The 18,195-nt window shown below is 38.0% G+C and overlaps 1 protein-coding gene across 1 annotated transcript in view; it reads right to left on the reverse strand.

Moving 5' to 3' along the window:
• ERICH1 (glutamate rich 1) overlaps nt 1-18,195 on the reverse strand; it is a 141,648-nt gene that overhangs the window by 76,914 nt on the left and 46,539 nt on the right. Inside the window, exon 3 of the mRNA XM_045286803.1 lies at nt 4,002-4,136. Coding sequence (XP_045142738.1) covers nt 4,002-4,136 — 135 coding nt within the window. The remainder of the gene's footprint in view (nt 1-4,001; nt 4,137-18,195) is intronic.

The following is an 18,195-nucleotide window of genomic DNA, read 5'->3' on the forward strand; positions in this document are numbered from 1 at the left end:
AAGAACAAATTAAAATATACCAAGAAAGAAAAGCTTGTGCTTTCCGGTCTAGCCTGTTGGGGCACCATGCCCTGTCTCCAATGTCCACCCTCATCATTCCCTGGTGATCTTGCTACTCCCCTCCCCTGCTGTTCCGCTGCACTCCCCCAGTGCTTTGCCTCACTGTGGCGGGGTCAGATCAGGTGCAATTCCCACACTGTCACTGGGGCACACCTTAGTCTTCAAAGTGAAACCCTTTCTTTTCAGCACTTTAAAAGAGGTCTTGTGAGCAGATTCGCCCAGTGCACTACTTCATTTAGTCCCTTGCCTGCTTGCTTCCCTTTCCACTGACTGTGGATGTAAGAAAATTGCAATCCTTGGCAACTTCAATCTTTTCTCCACGTATCGTGTTGTCACCTATTGGTCTAGTTGTGAAGCTTTTGTTTTCTGTGAAATGAGTTGTAATGCATGCTGAAGGCTGCAGTCCTTTATCTTTACCAGTAAGTGCTTCAAGTCCCTTGTGTCACCTCCAAATCATAGATGTTAATAAGCCTTCCCCTCATCTTGATGACGTGTTCTTCTTCATAAAATCCAGCTTCTGATTATTTTATCAGCATACAGATAGAATAAGCATGGTGAAAGGATACAATCCTGAGACATACCTTTCTGGATTTTAAACCATTCAGTATTCCCTTGTTGTGTTCAAATCACTATCACTTGCTCCATGCACAGATTCTGCAGGAGCACAAGGAAGTGTTATGGAATTTCCATTCTCCTAATGTTAGCCCTAGTATGTTATAATCCACAAGGTGGACTGACTTGGCACAGTAAAAAAAAACACACGTAAACATCTTTCTGTAACTTTCTGTGTGACTTCATTGATTGACTGCTCCTACAATACTCCAATTGAAAGCCGTGGCAATGCAACCTTCTTCTTTCCCCCCAACTTTAAGTATCCTGTTCTCTTTACTTCTTTTTTAAAAATCATTTTATTAGGGACTCATGCAACTCTTATCACAATCCATACACACATCAATTGTGTAAAGCGCATTTGTACATTCATTGCCCTCATCATTCTCAAAACATTTTCTCTCCACTTAAACCCCCGGCATTAAGTCCTCATTTTTCCCCTCCCTCCCTGCTCCCCCCTCCCTCATGAGCCCTTGATAGTTTATAAATTGTTATTTTGTCATATCTTGCCCTGTCCAATGTCTCCTTTCACCCACTTTTCTGTTGTCCGTCTCCCAGGGAGGAGGTCACATATAGTTCCTTGTAATCGGTTCCCTCTTTCATACCCACTCTCCCTCTACCCTCCCTGTTTCACCACTCACACCACTGGTCCTGTAGGGCTCATTCAGCCTGGATTCCCTGTATTTTCAGTTCCTATCTGTACCAGTGTACATCCTCTGGTCTTAAAACTGTGTTCGGAATAACTTAAAATACCTTGTCATCTCATATTTTTACTTTGTGGGCCTGTTTTCATACCCACCCTTGAATGATCACTTCTTCAATATTGTGACAGATTTTCTTCTTTGTTCATACAAGAATGCGGTGATTTAGAGAGCAGTCACAGGGAAATAAAGTAAAGTGGTCTCATAGAAACGTAAGAGGTTCTGATGGAACAAATGCCAACATCACTACCAACCTACAAGTAACACTACTTTTTCAGGAAAGTCAGCCAATGGAAGTAGGAAACCCATGTGAAAAAATGTATAATTAACAACTATTTCCTCCCCTAACTTCACCAATTCAAAAGTTCTGACGAGGTTGACTCCAGGAGGTTTATATTAAGAACAAAAAGATTGATAGTAAAAACAAAAAGAAAACTACAAAGCTTTCAAAAAATTGAGACATTTGGAGATGAAGCTAGAAGTATATAATGTTTAAAGATCCTGCCATCCTGAGTTTGATTAATTAGCTATCCATTGCTCTCCTGGAAAGTGGGTTAATGATTTATATCATTATTAACTTACTAAACTGAATTCAAGGAGCCTCTTGAAGGAGCTGCTCTTGGAAAGCAGAGATAAGCCATTTATGTCATCCCCAACTGATGTGCAATGGGAAGATAGGCAAGAATATTTCAAATCAAGCCTAGTGCAGACAGGGAGTCTAGGAGTCCCAGAATGATCACAGCCAAACAACCAGAGTTCATAACTGGAGGTCAGTATGTGAGGTGCTAGAATTCAGATGTAAGGTTAAGGACAAGTCAGGAGTCATGGTTGATGGAACCAGGTGTAAGAATTCAGAATAGATTAAATGAATATTCAAATCCCAGGGTATTAACTAGCAGAGAAATCTCTACCTCCTATTGGCACAATTTCTAACTTTACTAGTTGGTCCCAAGGCAATTGCCTTATTTTATCTGCTCACTTGCAGTTACCATCACAGAGTGTTTCTATCACCCTCTTCCCTAAACACCTGCCTCTAAGGGTGAGAATGGGGTGGGAAAATAACATAGTTAAGGTTTTCAACATTTACTGCTACAAAGTAACAGAGGAAATAAATTAAAAGACGTGTTTTCCCTAGGAAGCAACTTCTAAATACATAACGTAAAAGACAATTTGTGATCAAACTTATGGCATAAATTATCCAAGCTCTGTTACCAATGCAATTTAAGTAGACTGAATCCTAATCTTATTCCCTTTTCCTTTAACTATGTAGACCTGAGCTGATTGTTCTTTAGAGAAATCAGGCTTGGCTCTAACTAATCTACAACTGTTGAAGTAGCTGGTGCCAGGGCCACTCCTGGTGTCTCCATCGCACTGAGACTCACAGCAGCAGCAGCAGCAGAAGAGGCTACACAGAGGGTTTCTATGAATTGGAATCCACTCGGTGGCAATAAGCTGGGCTTTCAATGCATATCATCTTCCAGACACTTCCATTCATTAGAGGAATATTTGCCCATTTGGTACAAATAGCTTTCCATTTTCTACAATGACACTGTCTCATGTAGTCTTGACTTAACCACTTTTAGATGTGGCATTTGGTCATGGGAAGGACTAAGAGAAGCTTTCGCAGACAGACATGTATGTGCCCATTGGCATCATCAACTGTACAAAATTGCACATCAGTGAGTCCAGCATGCTTTGCTATTGAACATACTAAGTAAATGATGAAGCACAGTCACCAAAATAATTGATCTTCACCAGAACATAATTAAAGTTTCTGGTTAAATAATTGATTCACATAATAATTACATTTCAAAGATTTCAATGGGGCTTGAAAACGCAAATGCATTATTCCTAATTACTTTATTTTTGGTCCGATGATTATTGATCCTTTAATTCAAAAGCTAGAAAGGGCAATGTACTAGAAAGCCACATTCTCTAGATATTCAAACTGATCAGAGTTTATAGCACTTTTCTACTTGCTAAAAAACATTGAGGTTAAGTTTTTGTTTAAAAATTCAAAATTCTGTTTAAAAGCTTTTCAAGATCACTCTGAAGAGAATAAAGGTAAAATACTTTAAAGTGCTACACTTCCTTCTCTAGTAATAGGTAATTGAACCAAATACCTAGTCTTTCTTTTGTCTTATTTTCTTCATCCATAAGATACTTGATATTCAATAGCAAAAAAAAAATGTCTAATAATTCATCCCCCTCATATGACAGATAAGTTATTTCCACAATTATAAAAAGGTTATTTAATCTCAGAAAATTTGAAAACTGTGGTGGTGGTGGTGGGGTTCCACTGTACCAAAGCAAGTACAGTTCACATGTTGATAATTTCAGATTTCTTTTAACTCATTAACGAATATGGCTGCAACCATGTACCATCTTTATATCCCCATTCAAAATATTTCTTACATAACTGCAATTTTTTTACAATCACTTTTTCAAACTATAAAATACGTGATAGTATATTGTGTGGGTTATACATTAATAAGCCTACCACTTCCTTCTAATTATAAATTTAGATAACATTAATTTATACTACTAAAATGTTTAAAAAATGAGAATATTAAAAAAAGGTTTATTGGTCAAGATGTTAACTTCTCCACCCACCAAGGATCAAATAATTACCTTCGATGTCATCACTGCTGGAGGGATTATCAGATGCCACAGCAACGTTCAGCTCCGACAGACATGGGATATACCCAGTGGGAGGCAGACTCACTGTATAGAGTCGTCTCTTAGACTGGACCTTAGTGTCATCATCTGTAAATGAAAAACAAAAATAATATGCACTTGTAAACATTGCCTAAAGCAATCACACATTTATGAAATCAAATGGTTCAGTGAAACCAAACCATTATTTTACCGATTTTAAGAAGTGAAGCATTTTACCAGAAGATTAGGTCACCTATGAACCCACTCAGCTGCACAAGCTCTGAAAAGTGTTGAAGAGCACACATGTTACTTGGAGGACCAAGGTGAGCCTGGTTCAAGTCAAGGTATTGTCAATTGCCTCACATGCATATGAAGTTGAGACCATGAAGAAGGAAGAAGGCAGGAGCATTGGTGCGTTTGAATTGTGATGTTAGGGAAGAATATTGACAACACCACAGATTGCCAGATCAACAAACAAATCTATCTTGGAAGAAGTGCAGCCAGAATACTCCTTAGAAGTGAGGAAGACGAGACTTTGCTTCCCATACCTTGGACATGTTATCAGGAAAGGCCAGCCCTGAAGAGGGCATTATGCTTGGTAGAGCGTCAGAGAAAAATAGGAAGCCCTTCCAGGCGGTGAACCAAGACAGTGCTGCAATGAGCTCAAACATAACGCAGTTGTGAGGGCAGTGCAGCCTGGACTGTTTCTTTCTGTTGCACACAGGGTCATTATGAGTCAGAATAGACTCAGGAAAAACAAAAACATATGACATACGACATATGTGGGAAACTAACACTGAAGGAACTAAGATGAGGTCTATATCCCTAACTTATTACAGAGGGAACCTGGAAAGCTGGTATTCCATGGCAGGAAAGCCTCCACTTTGGTAACTTAAAGGTAAAGTCCAGGTATACTACGCTGCTTTAAAAATCATTCCCACAGATTCTCCCCTTAACAGCTATGCTGCCTTAAAGTGAGCACATGGTTGATGATATCTCCCTATAGAAGGAGACACTATCCTTTTCTCTCTTCCCGCTGGAACACCCAACCCCCCACCCCCACCCCCCTTCCACCTTCTCCCAAGGCAGGCATTAGCTTTCCTCACCTGTGAGCTCAGGGACCTTAATGTAGATACCACCCACCTTGTGACACATGTCACTATGGAATATGCATGTCTTCAGGCTCCCTATAAATGTCCCAAGACAGGAAAGGCTGGCTCTCACTTCTCCCAGTTCTGAATAGTCCAGCAAGAGGAACTGAGGTGAGCATGCTACCATAAAATGTGTCTCCTTTATTTTATTCTCTTTCCTATCTGTCTTATCCTCTATGACTTTACTATAATCTTTATATATTATACCTGTACCTTTGCGCCTTCTAGCCCTTCAGTTGTTGGAGGCTGGTTTCCTCTAACAGACATAGTTATTTAAATTCACATTAAATTAATTTCTATATAAACTTTTGATTTTAGAATACAACTCATTTGCCCTATTTAATTTATGATTAGGAAGCAGACAGTGAAAAGTCTTCCTTACAATGCACTCCTTAGAAGTGCGGATGATGACACTTCATCTTACATACTTTGGACATGTTTCAGGCCCTGGGAAGGACATCAAGCTTAGTAATGGAACTGTTTGCTTTGGCGCCATCACATCAGCTCTGGCCCACAGTGACTTAGGCACAACAGAATGAAGTACTGCAGGTGCCATGCCATCCTCACAACTATTCCTGTGCCCGAGCCCATTCTTGCAGCCACTGTCAATCCATGTCCTGAGGGCCTTCCGCTTTGTCACCGGCCTCCACTTAACCAAGCAGATGTCCTTCTCCAGGGACCGATTTCTCTTGACAATATGTCCAAAGTCTCATCATCTTTGCCTCTAAAAAGCACTCTGGCTGTACTTCTTCCAAGACAGATTGGCTTGTCCTCTTAGTGGTCCATGGTACTTTCAGTTTCTTCTGGAGCATCACAATTCAAATGCATCAATTCTTCTTCAGTCTTACTCATTCAATGTGCATCTTTCATATGCATATGGGCAACTGAAAATACTAAGGCTTAGGTCAGGCACACCTTAGTCCTCAAAGTAACATCCTTGTTTTTCAATACAGTGGCTGCCACAGTGGGCTCACACAGAAGAGCAATTGTGAGGATAGGCGGGACTGGGCAGTTTCCCTCTGCTGTACATAGAGTCATTGGGAGTCAGAATCGGCTCGCCAGCACTTAAAAACAACAACATACTCATCGTTGCAACAGAAACTTCTTAAGATTTGGTACATAGTCTTCCAGAATTTTTCCATCTATGAGTAGACTAACAACAGGCAGACATTGTGTACACTCACAAACACACTATACACACACACTTCAGTGGGAGCACACGTTTTTATGTACATAGTATACATTTCTATGTAAAATATATTTCAAAGGGAATATAATGCAATACTAATGTATTAAAATATAAATTCTCACACTGTTTTACTGTATACTATTTCATGTTCTAGGTAAATTATAATATAATCATTCTAATAAATATTGCACATGGAGGTGGTTTCTAGCTTCACCTTTTCAAGCATTTATTATGATCATCCTTGGTGGACACACTTTTATACACATGTCCACTTTTTTTCCTTAACATAAATGCATAGAAATGGAATTTGTGATTCAAAATTGTGCCTTTTGCTGGCTTATATATACACCAGTATATTGTCTAAAAAGATAACTGTAAGGCAGCTGATTTCTGCTACATACTTTTCTTTTCTTTTTTTAAGTTAATTTTTCTTTCTTTCTTTTTTTTCTTTGATTTTTAAAAAATCCTTTTATTAGGGGCTCATACAACTGTTATCACAATCCATACATACATCAATTGTGTAAAGTGCATTTGTACATGCATTGCCCTCATCGTTCTCAAAACATTTCCTCTCCACTTAAGCCCCCGGCATTAGGTCCTCATTTTTCCCCTCCCTCCCCGCTCCCCCCTCCCTCATGAGCTCTTGATAATTTAAAAATTATTATTTTGTCCTATCTTGCCCTGTCTGACGTCTCCCTTCACCCACTTTTCTGTTGTCCATCCCCCAGGGAGGAGGCCACATATAGTTCCTTGTATTCGGTTCCCTCTTTCCAACCCATTCTCCCTCTACCCTCCCTGTTTCGCCACTCACACCACTGGTCCTGTAGGGCTCATCCGCCCTGAATTCCCTGTATTTCCAATTCCTATCTGTACCAGTGTACATCCTCTGGTCTAGCCAGACTTGCAAGGTAGAATTCGGATCATGATAGTGGGAGCGGGGAGGAAACATTTAGGAACTAGAGGAAAGTTGTATTTTTCAATGTAGGTAATACTAATCTTTGAAGCCTCTAGATTTTCATATAAAATATGAGAAAGTAACTTTGTATGTAAAATAACACAAATGAATAACCCAATTAGCCTCTAGATAAAATGAATTTGATTTTAAAGACAGTGACAAACACTGCACAAAACACTGACATGTAACAGAATGTTTTGTTTCAAGATACTTAAGTGCAAAAACCTTGAAATAATTTCAAATTCCTGTTTTCAGTGCATTTCAATTTCTTGAAGCTAAATATAAAAATTCTAGCTCTTAAGTTAATTTGATTCACCGTAGTTGATTAATTACTATGTCATTCTCTGCTAGAGTCAAGGGCAGAATGGAGACTTGCTTCTAAGTATATATCCCCTATTGGGTAACATCACCGTTTGGTCATTTTTCACAGAATAATTTTTGGAAGCTTTTAATCAGCCAAATCTTTCTTAATAAGAAAGTTAAATACAACTTAGAAATGTCATTGCTCATTTAATTATTAGGAGGAATACAAAATATATCATGGAAGTGAAATATGAGATGGGTCATCTAATGAAAAATAAAAGCACATCTAAAAGAAAAAGAATTAAAGTTTTAATATGCCATAGATATAATCCTCATATGTCAAAATACCAGACACTCACTTTTAAGGCTAGGTCTTTAAGTTATCAATGACAATAATGTTATAATAAAAGAGTTCATGCAAGATATTAGAATATTCCTTTGGGCCTTAATTCGCTATCTGTAAATTCAGGTGGCTAACTAACCCATAAAAGCTTCTAGTTCTAATTTTTATTCTTCTGAGTAAAATACAGCTTAGAGTGATGACATGTACCCATATAAAAAATGTCACACATTATATTCACTGCGTAGATGGTAAGCACAGAGATGATCAACTTTATTTTTATTGAGCAGCCAGTAGCTATCTGATCCTCCGTATTTTTTTTCAACTTGACACATACAGAGCATGGCATTTATTAGCCCCAGAAGCTAAATTAGAGCAGAGTTCCCATAGGACATCTTGTCTCATGGTGTAAGAGTTTGAGATCTACAGAATACACATCAGAAATCTACCTTCCTTGCTGATTAAACTCATAAGCACTGGTGTTCCTAGAAAAACAGATGAAAACCATGTTTGAAATTACTCAGAGAAACTTCATGATTCAATCAATTTTAGTTGGACTGTTAAACCCAGGGTCAGTAATTCAAACCTACCACACGCTCGGCAGGATTAAAACGAGGCTTCCTGCAGTCTCAGAAGCCCGCACAAGCATCTCTATTCTCTGCTACAGTGCCTCTGTGAGTCAGAATTGACATGATGGCTGTGAGTTTTCAGTTGACTGAGTTGTAAAAATGCATGGGTCTGGTACTGGTACTTATTTTATAGGATATTATCATTCAAGGTTGACTTTATTCTTCAAATTCATTTGGAACTACAACTCATTGATTCTACCACCTTTTAATTGTTTTTAATCTTGAAAGTCTCCTTTTCCTTCTTTCCCAGCTCTAAATTTCTAGTTCTTCATTATAATCATTCCTCTGCATGTGCTTATAGCTTCCTTGATCTTCTCTCCCTCTTTGTTTTATTCATCTGGCAAAATACCAACTGACATATACATAGACATCAATATTTCAATCTTCCCAAATTATTTTGCATATATATATATATACACACACACACACACATACATGTATATACATATAGAGTGGTAATTACATATTTTCATGTCAACTTGAAGATATATAAAAGCGTAGGAGTGGAATTTAGCCTGTCATTCAGGCACACTGATAACCTCACTTGAAGGTGTGACTGATCTACACCTCTCTGGAGGGTGGCCTCCCTCCCTTTCTCTGCCTTCACCTTCCTGCTTGCAGGGCCACTCTGAGAGCTGCCAGAGCCCTGTGATGTTCCCACTACCATTGGATCCACATGGGGAGCGGTCTTCCTGCACTCTGCTTCATTGCATGTGACTGCGTGAGTCTAAAGAGGGACGCAAGAGCTAGTATCAGAATTAAGGATTTGAGTTGGACTGGGATGGGATGTTTTCTTTATAGAAAGCTCTGTCTTACCCATATATGAGCATCACTGGATTTGTTGCTCTAGTCAACAAACACACATATACAAACATATATACATACATACACTAAGATACACACACTCACATATATCAGCTGGGAATACTGAAAGTGCTACGACCTACTAAATGAAAAACCAATCTGACAAATCAGTCTCAGAAGAGGTACAGCAATAATGTTCCTTAGAAGCTAGGATGGAAAGACTTCATTTCACATACTTTGGACATGTTATCAGAAGAGATCAGTCCGTGAAAAAGGACTTGCTTGCTAAAGAAGAAAGGCTGCAGAAAAAGGAAGACCCTTGGTGAGATGGACTGACACAGTGGTTGCAACAGTGAGCTCAAACATAACAATTTTGAGGATGGTGCAGAACATAGATGGGTGGCTGGTCTTCCACAGCTGTATGTCATAGGTGTACACAGGGCTACAAGGAGTCAGGACTGACTTGATGGCACCCACAACTAGAACAAAACTATAGACTGTCCAAGGCCAATGCCTTCACTCTTAGACAAGATCCTGTCTTCTACCTAGTCAAAGAGAAGGCTTTGACAATTTTTCCCTCTCACACTTGCATTATCTTTTATTAATTTTTATTTTCCTTTCAACATTATCCTTAACATTCAAACACACTCTTATTTCTCCAAACTTAAAAAAAAGGTTTTCCCCCCACTTTCCCTCATCTACCACCTAATCTACATGCAAACACGGCCAAAACTACTATACTATCCATAATTTTTCCATTCCTCCACTTTTGAAACAAGGAAAGAATTCTCTCTTGTTAAGGTCACAATGACTTCCAAATTTTATTAAACATACAAAAATTATTATTGGTTTACTATAGTCAAGAATTACCTATTTTTTCTATCTACTTCTGAGTCCCCTGCTGTTTCCAATATTCCATACCTTCCTCTCCAAGTTCACTTTTGTTTCTGTTAAAATAGATGATACCCCAGCCAGTGAGAATTTGTGGGTGGTAAAATCTCTTATGCTGTATAGATTTGAAATATATTTATTGGCTTCTTTTTAAAGATTAGCCCCCACCACCACCATTTACTTAATAGGTCCTACAGTTGCATAACTCAAGGGGTACAAAGGTGTATAGTGAAAAGTCTCCCTCCTATCTCTGTTCCCCTGTTACTCAGTTTCCCTTCCAGGAGGCAACTGTTACCATTTTTGTCTGTGTATTCTTCCAGAACTATCTGTGCATATGCAAGCATGCATATATTATTTCTTTTTTACCTTTTACTTATTAATGAACCCAGTAGCAAACAGTGCCTCTTGCTTTCTTCACTTAATATGTCTTGGTCCTCACTCCAGGAAAACACAAAGAGTGTTCCTCTCACTCTTTTAAATAGGTGCCTACAATGCCAATGGGTAAATGTACCACAATTTATAGAACCAATTTATTAATGGAATGTAGTTGCCCTCACCCCCAAACTCCCATTATTCTGAACAATGCTATAATGAATAACCTTAAACATGCCATTTTCTATAGATATATGCTAAGCTATTGGAAAAATTGCTGGAAGTATAATTGCTAGATCCAAGATAAATGTATTTATGGCCTTGATATATATCGTCCAACTGTCTTTCCTGAAGAATGTGGCAATCCATACTTTAAATAAGGTATGCATGAATACTCCCTGTTTTTGACATAGGTTATTGACAATTTTTTTTATCTTTGTCCATTTGACAGATGAAAGGGTATCTCAATATGTATTTTCATTTATCATTCCCTTATTATCAATGAGTTAAGCATCAGTTTATTCTCTAATGCTGAAAGAGACACTTGTATGTGCTTTCTATGAACTGACTCTGACTTTCCTCTGCTCATGTCTGTTTTGAGCTAATCATCAGCTTCTTCTTCTTAAGGCAGACGCTCTTTCTGTATGAAGGAATGGAAGCCTTCATCAGCAAGGATGAACTATAAGTTTGTTCCATTTTATTATTTGCCTTTTAACTTTATTCACATATGTCTTTGGCCGAGTAGAATTCTGAATTTTCTTTATGACCCTGAAAGCATATAAAATATTGTAAGGAAAAAGTTCTACCATGGTTTCTTTGGGTAGCTCTCTGGTTTCATTTTTTAAGATTTAAATAATGGTGCCAATTGGAATACAGCCAAATTTTCCAATTTTGAAATTTCAGTCTCAATTTATTTTCTTTCCAGATAGCTATGCAGCTATCCTAGATACAACTCACCAGCTACCTCTCTGTACTCTGTTCATTAATTTGCCCCTCACCACTCTTCAATGTCAGCTTGAGCACATATAAAATTCCAGATTAGTGAAGTCTAACAGAACTCACTGCAGTGACGAAAATGCTTACTATCTGGTCCAAAACGCTGGCCACTAACTTCTTGTAATATACAGCTACTGCAAACAGAGACCTAAAATTTCAATTGTAATAAAAATTTATATAGACACATATAGGTAATTGCTACCTTACTGGGCAGCGCAGTTCTAGATCAATCATTAGGAAGATCTTATTACACAGTCTTCTTTTCTCTTCTCTGTGGTAACTATCCATTGAAGTGTATTGAAGTGTAGAATTACATCTGAGTTCACATCTCAGCTCCTTCTCCTAATTACTCCAGTGCCCTAAGCTTCAGAGTACTAATCTATAGAAATATAGTATAATAAAGTATCTTTTGTATATTGTGTTTTAGGCTAGGTTCCCTAGAGAAGCAAAACCAATGGTGCTTCTATATGTATATAAATATAGAGAAGGTTATATTAAGAACATGGATCACACACTAGTAGAAGTGGACCAGCTTGAGTCCAGGCAGATTCTAAATCCATGGATTAGACGCTAAACTGGAGGATTCTCTCTGTTGAGTAGCTTCAGTGGCTGAAAAACCTAAGATCATTAGGAAGACCACAGAGGCTAGTGAGTGTAAAGGCAGATGACTCCAAAGTCAGCAACTTAGGGTTGTAACTAGAGAGGTGAATGATGCCAAGGTTAACCACTTAGGCTTGTAACTAGAGATGCAAATGAATCCAAGGTTGGCATGTCAGATGATTCCAAGAATTGACAGGTAATATGGCAGACTATGGATCAAGTACAAAGAACCAGAGGTCAATGAGCCAGATACAGGATCCAAACACAGCAAAAAAGTAAGCAAGCTTTTCCACAGCATCCACTTATATAGGAAGTAGGCCATAACCCCATGGAAATTTCCTTTCAATTGCATTAAGAATTATTAGGCTTTAAGTGTCAAACCAATGAGAATCCTGGTGCAGTTAAGTTGACACAAACCTAACTATCACATATTGTTTCAAAGATTGAATGAAATAATACACATTAGACAATAGGCACAAAACATAAAATGAGTATGCAATCACTGATTTAATATTAGTAATGATAATAAAGATGCATCCCAAGCATCTAATAACATTTTAGAAGAAACTCTGCTAAAACTGTGTGAAGCCAGTTCAGAACGGTAGTCTCCAACATTTGATTGTGCATATCATTTAAGTCTTTCCTCAGATCTTGGATAGGCCCAAAATACAGTTTACTAAATTCATCAAGAGTTGATCAAATGTTATGAGTTTGTTTGGTTCCAGTCACTGTACAAGATACTAGAAATATTATAATAAACGAATCAGACAAACTCCTAGTGTCAGAGACCTTATGTTGTAAAAAAATAGACAGAAAATCAATGATGTGATTCTGGAAATTCATGGAAATATTTATGAACTAAATAATTACTGTAGTACAACAGACTATAACTAGTAGGGATATAAAACTGAGAGCAAGACTTTATATTAATATGTCAGTACTTCCTAAATTTAGCAAGCAATTAAATGCAATTCCAACTAAAATTCCTAAAGAATATGCATTATATTTATGGACACATACATATCAGTGAAAGAAAGTAAAAACATAGATGGGAATACACAGATGTTATTAGTCATGCACACTTCAGCAAATTACTCTTTTCACTTGACTACTTTAAGCAGTTTTTAATATCCTATTACTAAATGAATAAGCCACATTTTACTTATCAATCCTTACTTTGTTTACTTCCTTAACAATCATCACAGGGATTATTCCAACCAATTTTATCAAAAATAGTTCTGATATTCCAATTTAATATCTTCAAAAAGACAATAACAACCATAATGAAAAAAAGAAGTTAAAGTAAATATAGTGACTGAAAGCACTTCTGAAAATCAAGACAGAAATACTTAAGGAAGAGGAAGTAATTTTCTAAGTGCGTTTTTCCCGGTGCATTTAAATGTGGTGAACTAAATTGCTCATATGATTTCAATAAATTTTTCTCATTATCAAGGGCAATATCCATATGCATCTGCAAAATTATTCATTCTTTAATATCATGATTTGAATAGCTGAATAGCATTCCATCTTTTAAATGCAGCACTATTCGTTAAGCCAACTGTTAGCGATTCAGCTTTAACTTCCAGCTAGTATGAAATAACCATATGTCAGCTACGGCCTCCTACTTCTTGAAGAATGAGAGGCACCTGGCTCTGACTCTCAATTACCTGACCTGCAACAGTCCAAAGACCTCCTGCACTTCTTCTGAATCCTTGAGATGATTCTTTGTCATCATCTGCTCTGTCCCTGGTGCCAGTGTCTGTGCATGCTGCTTCTCTTTTATTCCTTGTCAATCCAAACACGAAACCGAACCTCTTCTTCTCTACTGAGGATCCACTCACCCGAAACACGTCAAGAGTTCAGTAATTTTACTGAAGATGACTTAACCACATTCTGCACCACCTTTGCCATTTTATATTCCCTAACAGCATGCTCTTGTGTCTCATGCACAGTTGTTTTGCTACCTTAGAAAAGTCTGGGAGCCTGTCTATGTCCATGCCCTCAGCAACTCATATGGGCTCTTATCATTACAGTGGCAAAGAAAATAAAATTGTCTTTAAAAAAGAACTAGATTCAGAATATGCTGATGCACTATTTATTTCAAGAGTGGGTAATCTTTTGGATATTTGGGAATTTATAATATAATTCATGGGCCATACAAGATTATCAACTTAAAACTTAGCCTGCTATATTTGGGCAAACATTTAACAACTCATTCCTAATGTGATGGCTAGCACCGCTTCTCTTCGGTGAGGCATGTGATGTTAGTGGGGATTGTTGATTCATGGACTTTATATACCCTGGGGGCCAGACATCCCAAGGGGCCATACCTAGTGTATTGGGTATGAGAGAAAGAGTAGTGTGATAGGTTTATTGTGCCAACATGACCAATGAACACATGTGGGATTAATTGAAGGGCGGTGAAATAAATGGCTCTGCAAGTCTCACCTTTCCTGTCTCTTGCTCTTGGATCATCAGACCAGTATGCAGCTGCCTTAGTTTGTTCTCCGCTTCAATTTGTGAGCTACACTACCTGTGGAACACCTAACCTGTGGGCTGTAGTTTGTGGTTTGCTGTAGCTTAAGACTTGCTTTGCCATGCAACTGGAGTATACATAGCTTGAGCGGGGACTGTCAGACCCTGCCATCTGGCCGACTATTGGTGACCTGCCTTGCTGTTTGCTGCCTGTGGCCAGATAACCTGAATTGCTCTACAGAGGACTACCTGGTGGGCCTCAAGACTTGAAGGACTGCCAGTATATTAGCTGTCTCAAGGAAGTGAGTTGCACTGAGCCATTTGGACTGTTTTATAGATTAATGAGATATATAGTCATTAGTGTCCTGGGTTTTTTTCTCTAGAGAATTCTGTCTAACATAAGTAAAGAAGGAGACTTTGAGTTTGTGCAAGTAGAAGTCACTGTAAAACTTTATTTTAGAGAGTTAGGGTTTAAGATGTCTAAATATTATATGTCTAAGTGGGGCCAGCTGGTAGACAGTTGTATAAACAGTGCATTATTAGCTACATCAGGGTGAAAATCTCCAAATTGGGAACTAGGTCTAAGTCTGAAAAATAAATTTGGGAGCCATAATATATATGCATACATGTATGTATGTTTGAGTATCTATCTGAAATTTTAAGTCATGAGACTGGTTCAAATTTACATAGGAAGTGGGTCTAATTAAGAAAAGACAACTGAGTGAGTTTTGGAGCACTTGAGCCCTGTATGGATATAGGTATGAGTCATCTTAAGTGTGAAGAGGATGATTATTGGGTCAAAGGATATGAAAATGTATTATTTTAATACATGCTATAAAATGGCTTGCCAGGAAGCCTGTGCCTTGTGACATTCCTACTTGCAATCTGTGTGTTCATTTTCCTCAACTCTCAATGACAAGGTGGAATATACACTTTAAAATAAAAAACAAAAACCTTTGCCAATTTGGTAGGCAAAATGCAATATCACACTCATCAACATATCTTTCAATACTAGGGAAGTTCTTAGTAACCATCTTATATGAGGAACACGGTTTAAGCACAATTGCTCTATACAGTCCTAAATTTCAGCTAAAAATGTCCCTGTATATTCTATTCCATTATGTAATATTGTAATGTTAAATATTTTAGTTTAATTATTCTCAGGAGCAAAGCAGAATAAATGCTCGCTAACTCCGTAGGTTAAGTGGCAAAGGGCCACAGCAGTGCATATCACTCCCTCAAGGCAGGGCTGAATTGAAGAGAGCTGACCTCATGGGCAACAGATTCCATGCCATGACCATTTTCTTTCTGTCCTGGTATCATAATATTTCAAGAAACTAGATACACATGAATGTTTAGACACAAATCACAGCAGCTTCTTTAGTGGTGCTTTCTGAGCTACTCAGAGTACACATCTCTGAGGAAATTTCCATGTGGTGGAGGCGATGTTTCCAGGCTCCTTCTGTGGAGGATGGCTAAGCAGAAGATGCCGATGCCCTTGGCCATCTGAAGGAATCTGTATTCCTATTGCTGATCAATCTCTCTACCTTCCTCCAAATCTATTCATCAAAGGGTTCTTTCAGTATACAAGAATAATTGCTTTATTTTCCTTCTGATTTTCAACATATTTAAAAGAGTGAGCTTTTAAAGGCACTTCCTTTTTCATTACATTATTTCCTAAAAGCACAAATATTCAAACATGCAGAATTTTATTTAAACATTTTTGCTACTCCACTAAACATTCATAAGAAAGTGTACATATTGAGAGTCAGACATCAGGAATGGATTACTCCTGAGCCTGAATGCAAACTATCATAACCTTTGTTTTTCCTTGTAACACTGACTTTCATCCATGAACATTTAGCTAATCAGTTATACTTTTGATAAGACATTAGTGCATTTTACCAGATTTCCATTTTTGGTTATGTGATAATAAGATAACCTGAAAACTTCCTGTGCGGAGCACCTAGAAGTGGCAGATAAAATACGAAAGACATTCTCTCAATCCCTAGCTAGCTCTCACAAGAATAAGGTAATAATCCTTGAAGTCCATGACTGAAGAAAAGAAATCTTAGTAAGCACGCAGGCAAAATAAAATGTCAATTCCCACCCAAATCAATACATATGCTACAAGTATAAACAAATTTTCAAGAGAATTTTTTGTGTGCAACTTACCTAATTTTTTTTTTCCTTTTTCCTTTTTAAAAATTTTAATAAATCATTTTATTGGGGGCTCTTACAGCCTGTGGTAGTTACACATTCTGGTGTCAATTTAGGACTTGAGAGGATTAAGAGTGAAGGGGTGGAGTGTAGTCTGTCAATCGGGTATAGCCAATGAGGCCTCTGTGTGGGCATGGCTTTCTCCTGAGAATTCTGTGAAATCCAGGATTTCCTCCCTGGAAACCCTCTCTCAGCTCACTTCCTTGAAGACTCTCTTTTTGCTGACTCCCTGTGACATATCTCTGAGGAGAAGCCACATGGACCTACCCTGATGCAACTCTGGAAGCTGGAGAAGCCATGGGGAGACCCCTGCCAACAATGAGATATTACAACACCACTGGATCCAAAGACTTTCTACTCACTGGCCTGAGATCGTCCTGAACTAGGCATTATTGCATGTGTTTTGTGAGTCTGAAGAGGATTTTATAGATTGGTATCAGACATAAGGGCTAATATCAGACTTATGGTCTTGATCTGGACTGGGCTGGGCTGTCTTTTCAATATTCAATTGCTCTTGTATATAAACCTCTTTCTTATTCACATATAAGTGTTTATGGATTTGTTTCTCTAGTATACCCGGACTAACACATGGCCCTTATAACAATCCATACATCAACTGTATCAAGCATATTTGTATATATATGTTGCCATCCTCATTTCCTTTTTCTCCCCTCCCTCCTCCACCTTCCTACCCTCATGGACCCTTGATCATTTATAAATTATTTTAATTTTCATATTCACGTACCTAATTTTGAAATACATTTTTAAAGGAAATGGGCCAAGAAAAATGGAGAAAACACTCAAGAATCGATTGAATATGTTGGTCCTACCATCTATTAATATACTTTACAAACCAGGGTAATGTGACACAGGGACAGTAAGAAGCCAATGGATCAAATGTGAAAACAGAAACATACATGTTTACAAATCTATCAAATGGTATTAAATAATTGGTGCTGAGAAAACCAGATATCTGATATTAACTATTTACCTCCACGTTGTACACAAAGATCTGAAGGGGAAAAAATGTTTACACATGAAAAGCATATCTTTACTATTAAGGTACAGAACGGCACTTTAAACAAGACAGGAAATACAAGGGGTACCCCCCAAAAACCAGAAAAACTCCACTGGGTGGAGCTTTCATAGAACACATTTTTCCCGCTAGGCCAGCATCAAGCAAGTCGCTCTGAGTTAGTGCACCCAGTGGTGTCACCTGGGAAGGCTCTCTCTGGTCACAGT

Source organism: Echinops telfairi, unplaced genomic scaffold, assembly GCF_000313985.2.
Source record: "Echinops telfairi isolate 266 unplaced genomic scaffold, ASM31398v2 ScPeMD7_9;HRSCAF=40, whole genome shotgun sequence".
Taxonomy (NCBI): domain Eukaryota; kingdom Metazoa; phylum Chordata; class Mammalia; order Afrosoricida; family Tenrecidae; genus Echinops; species Echinops telfairi.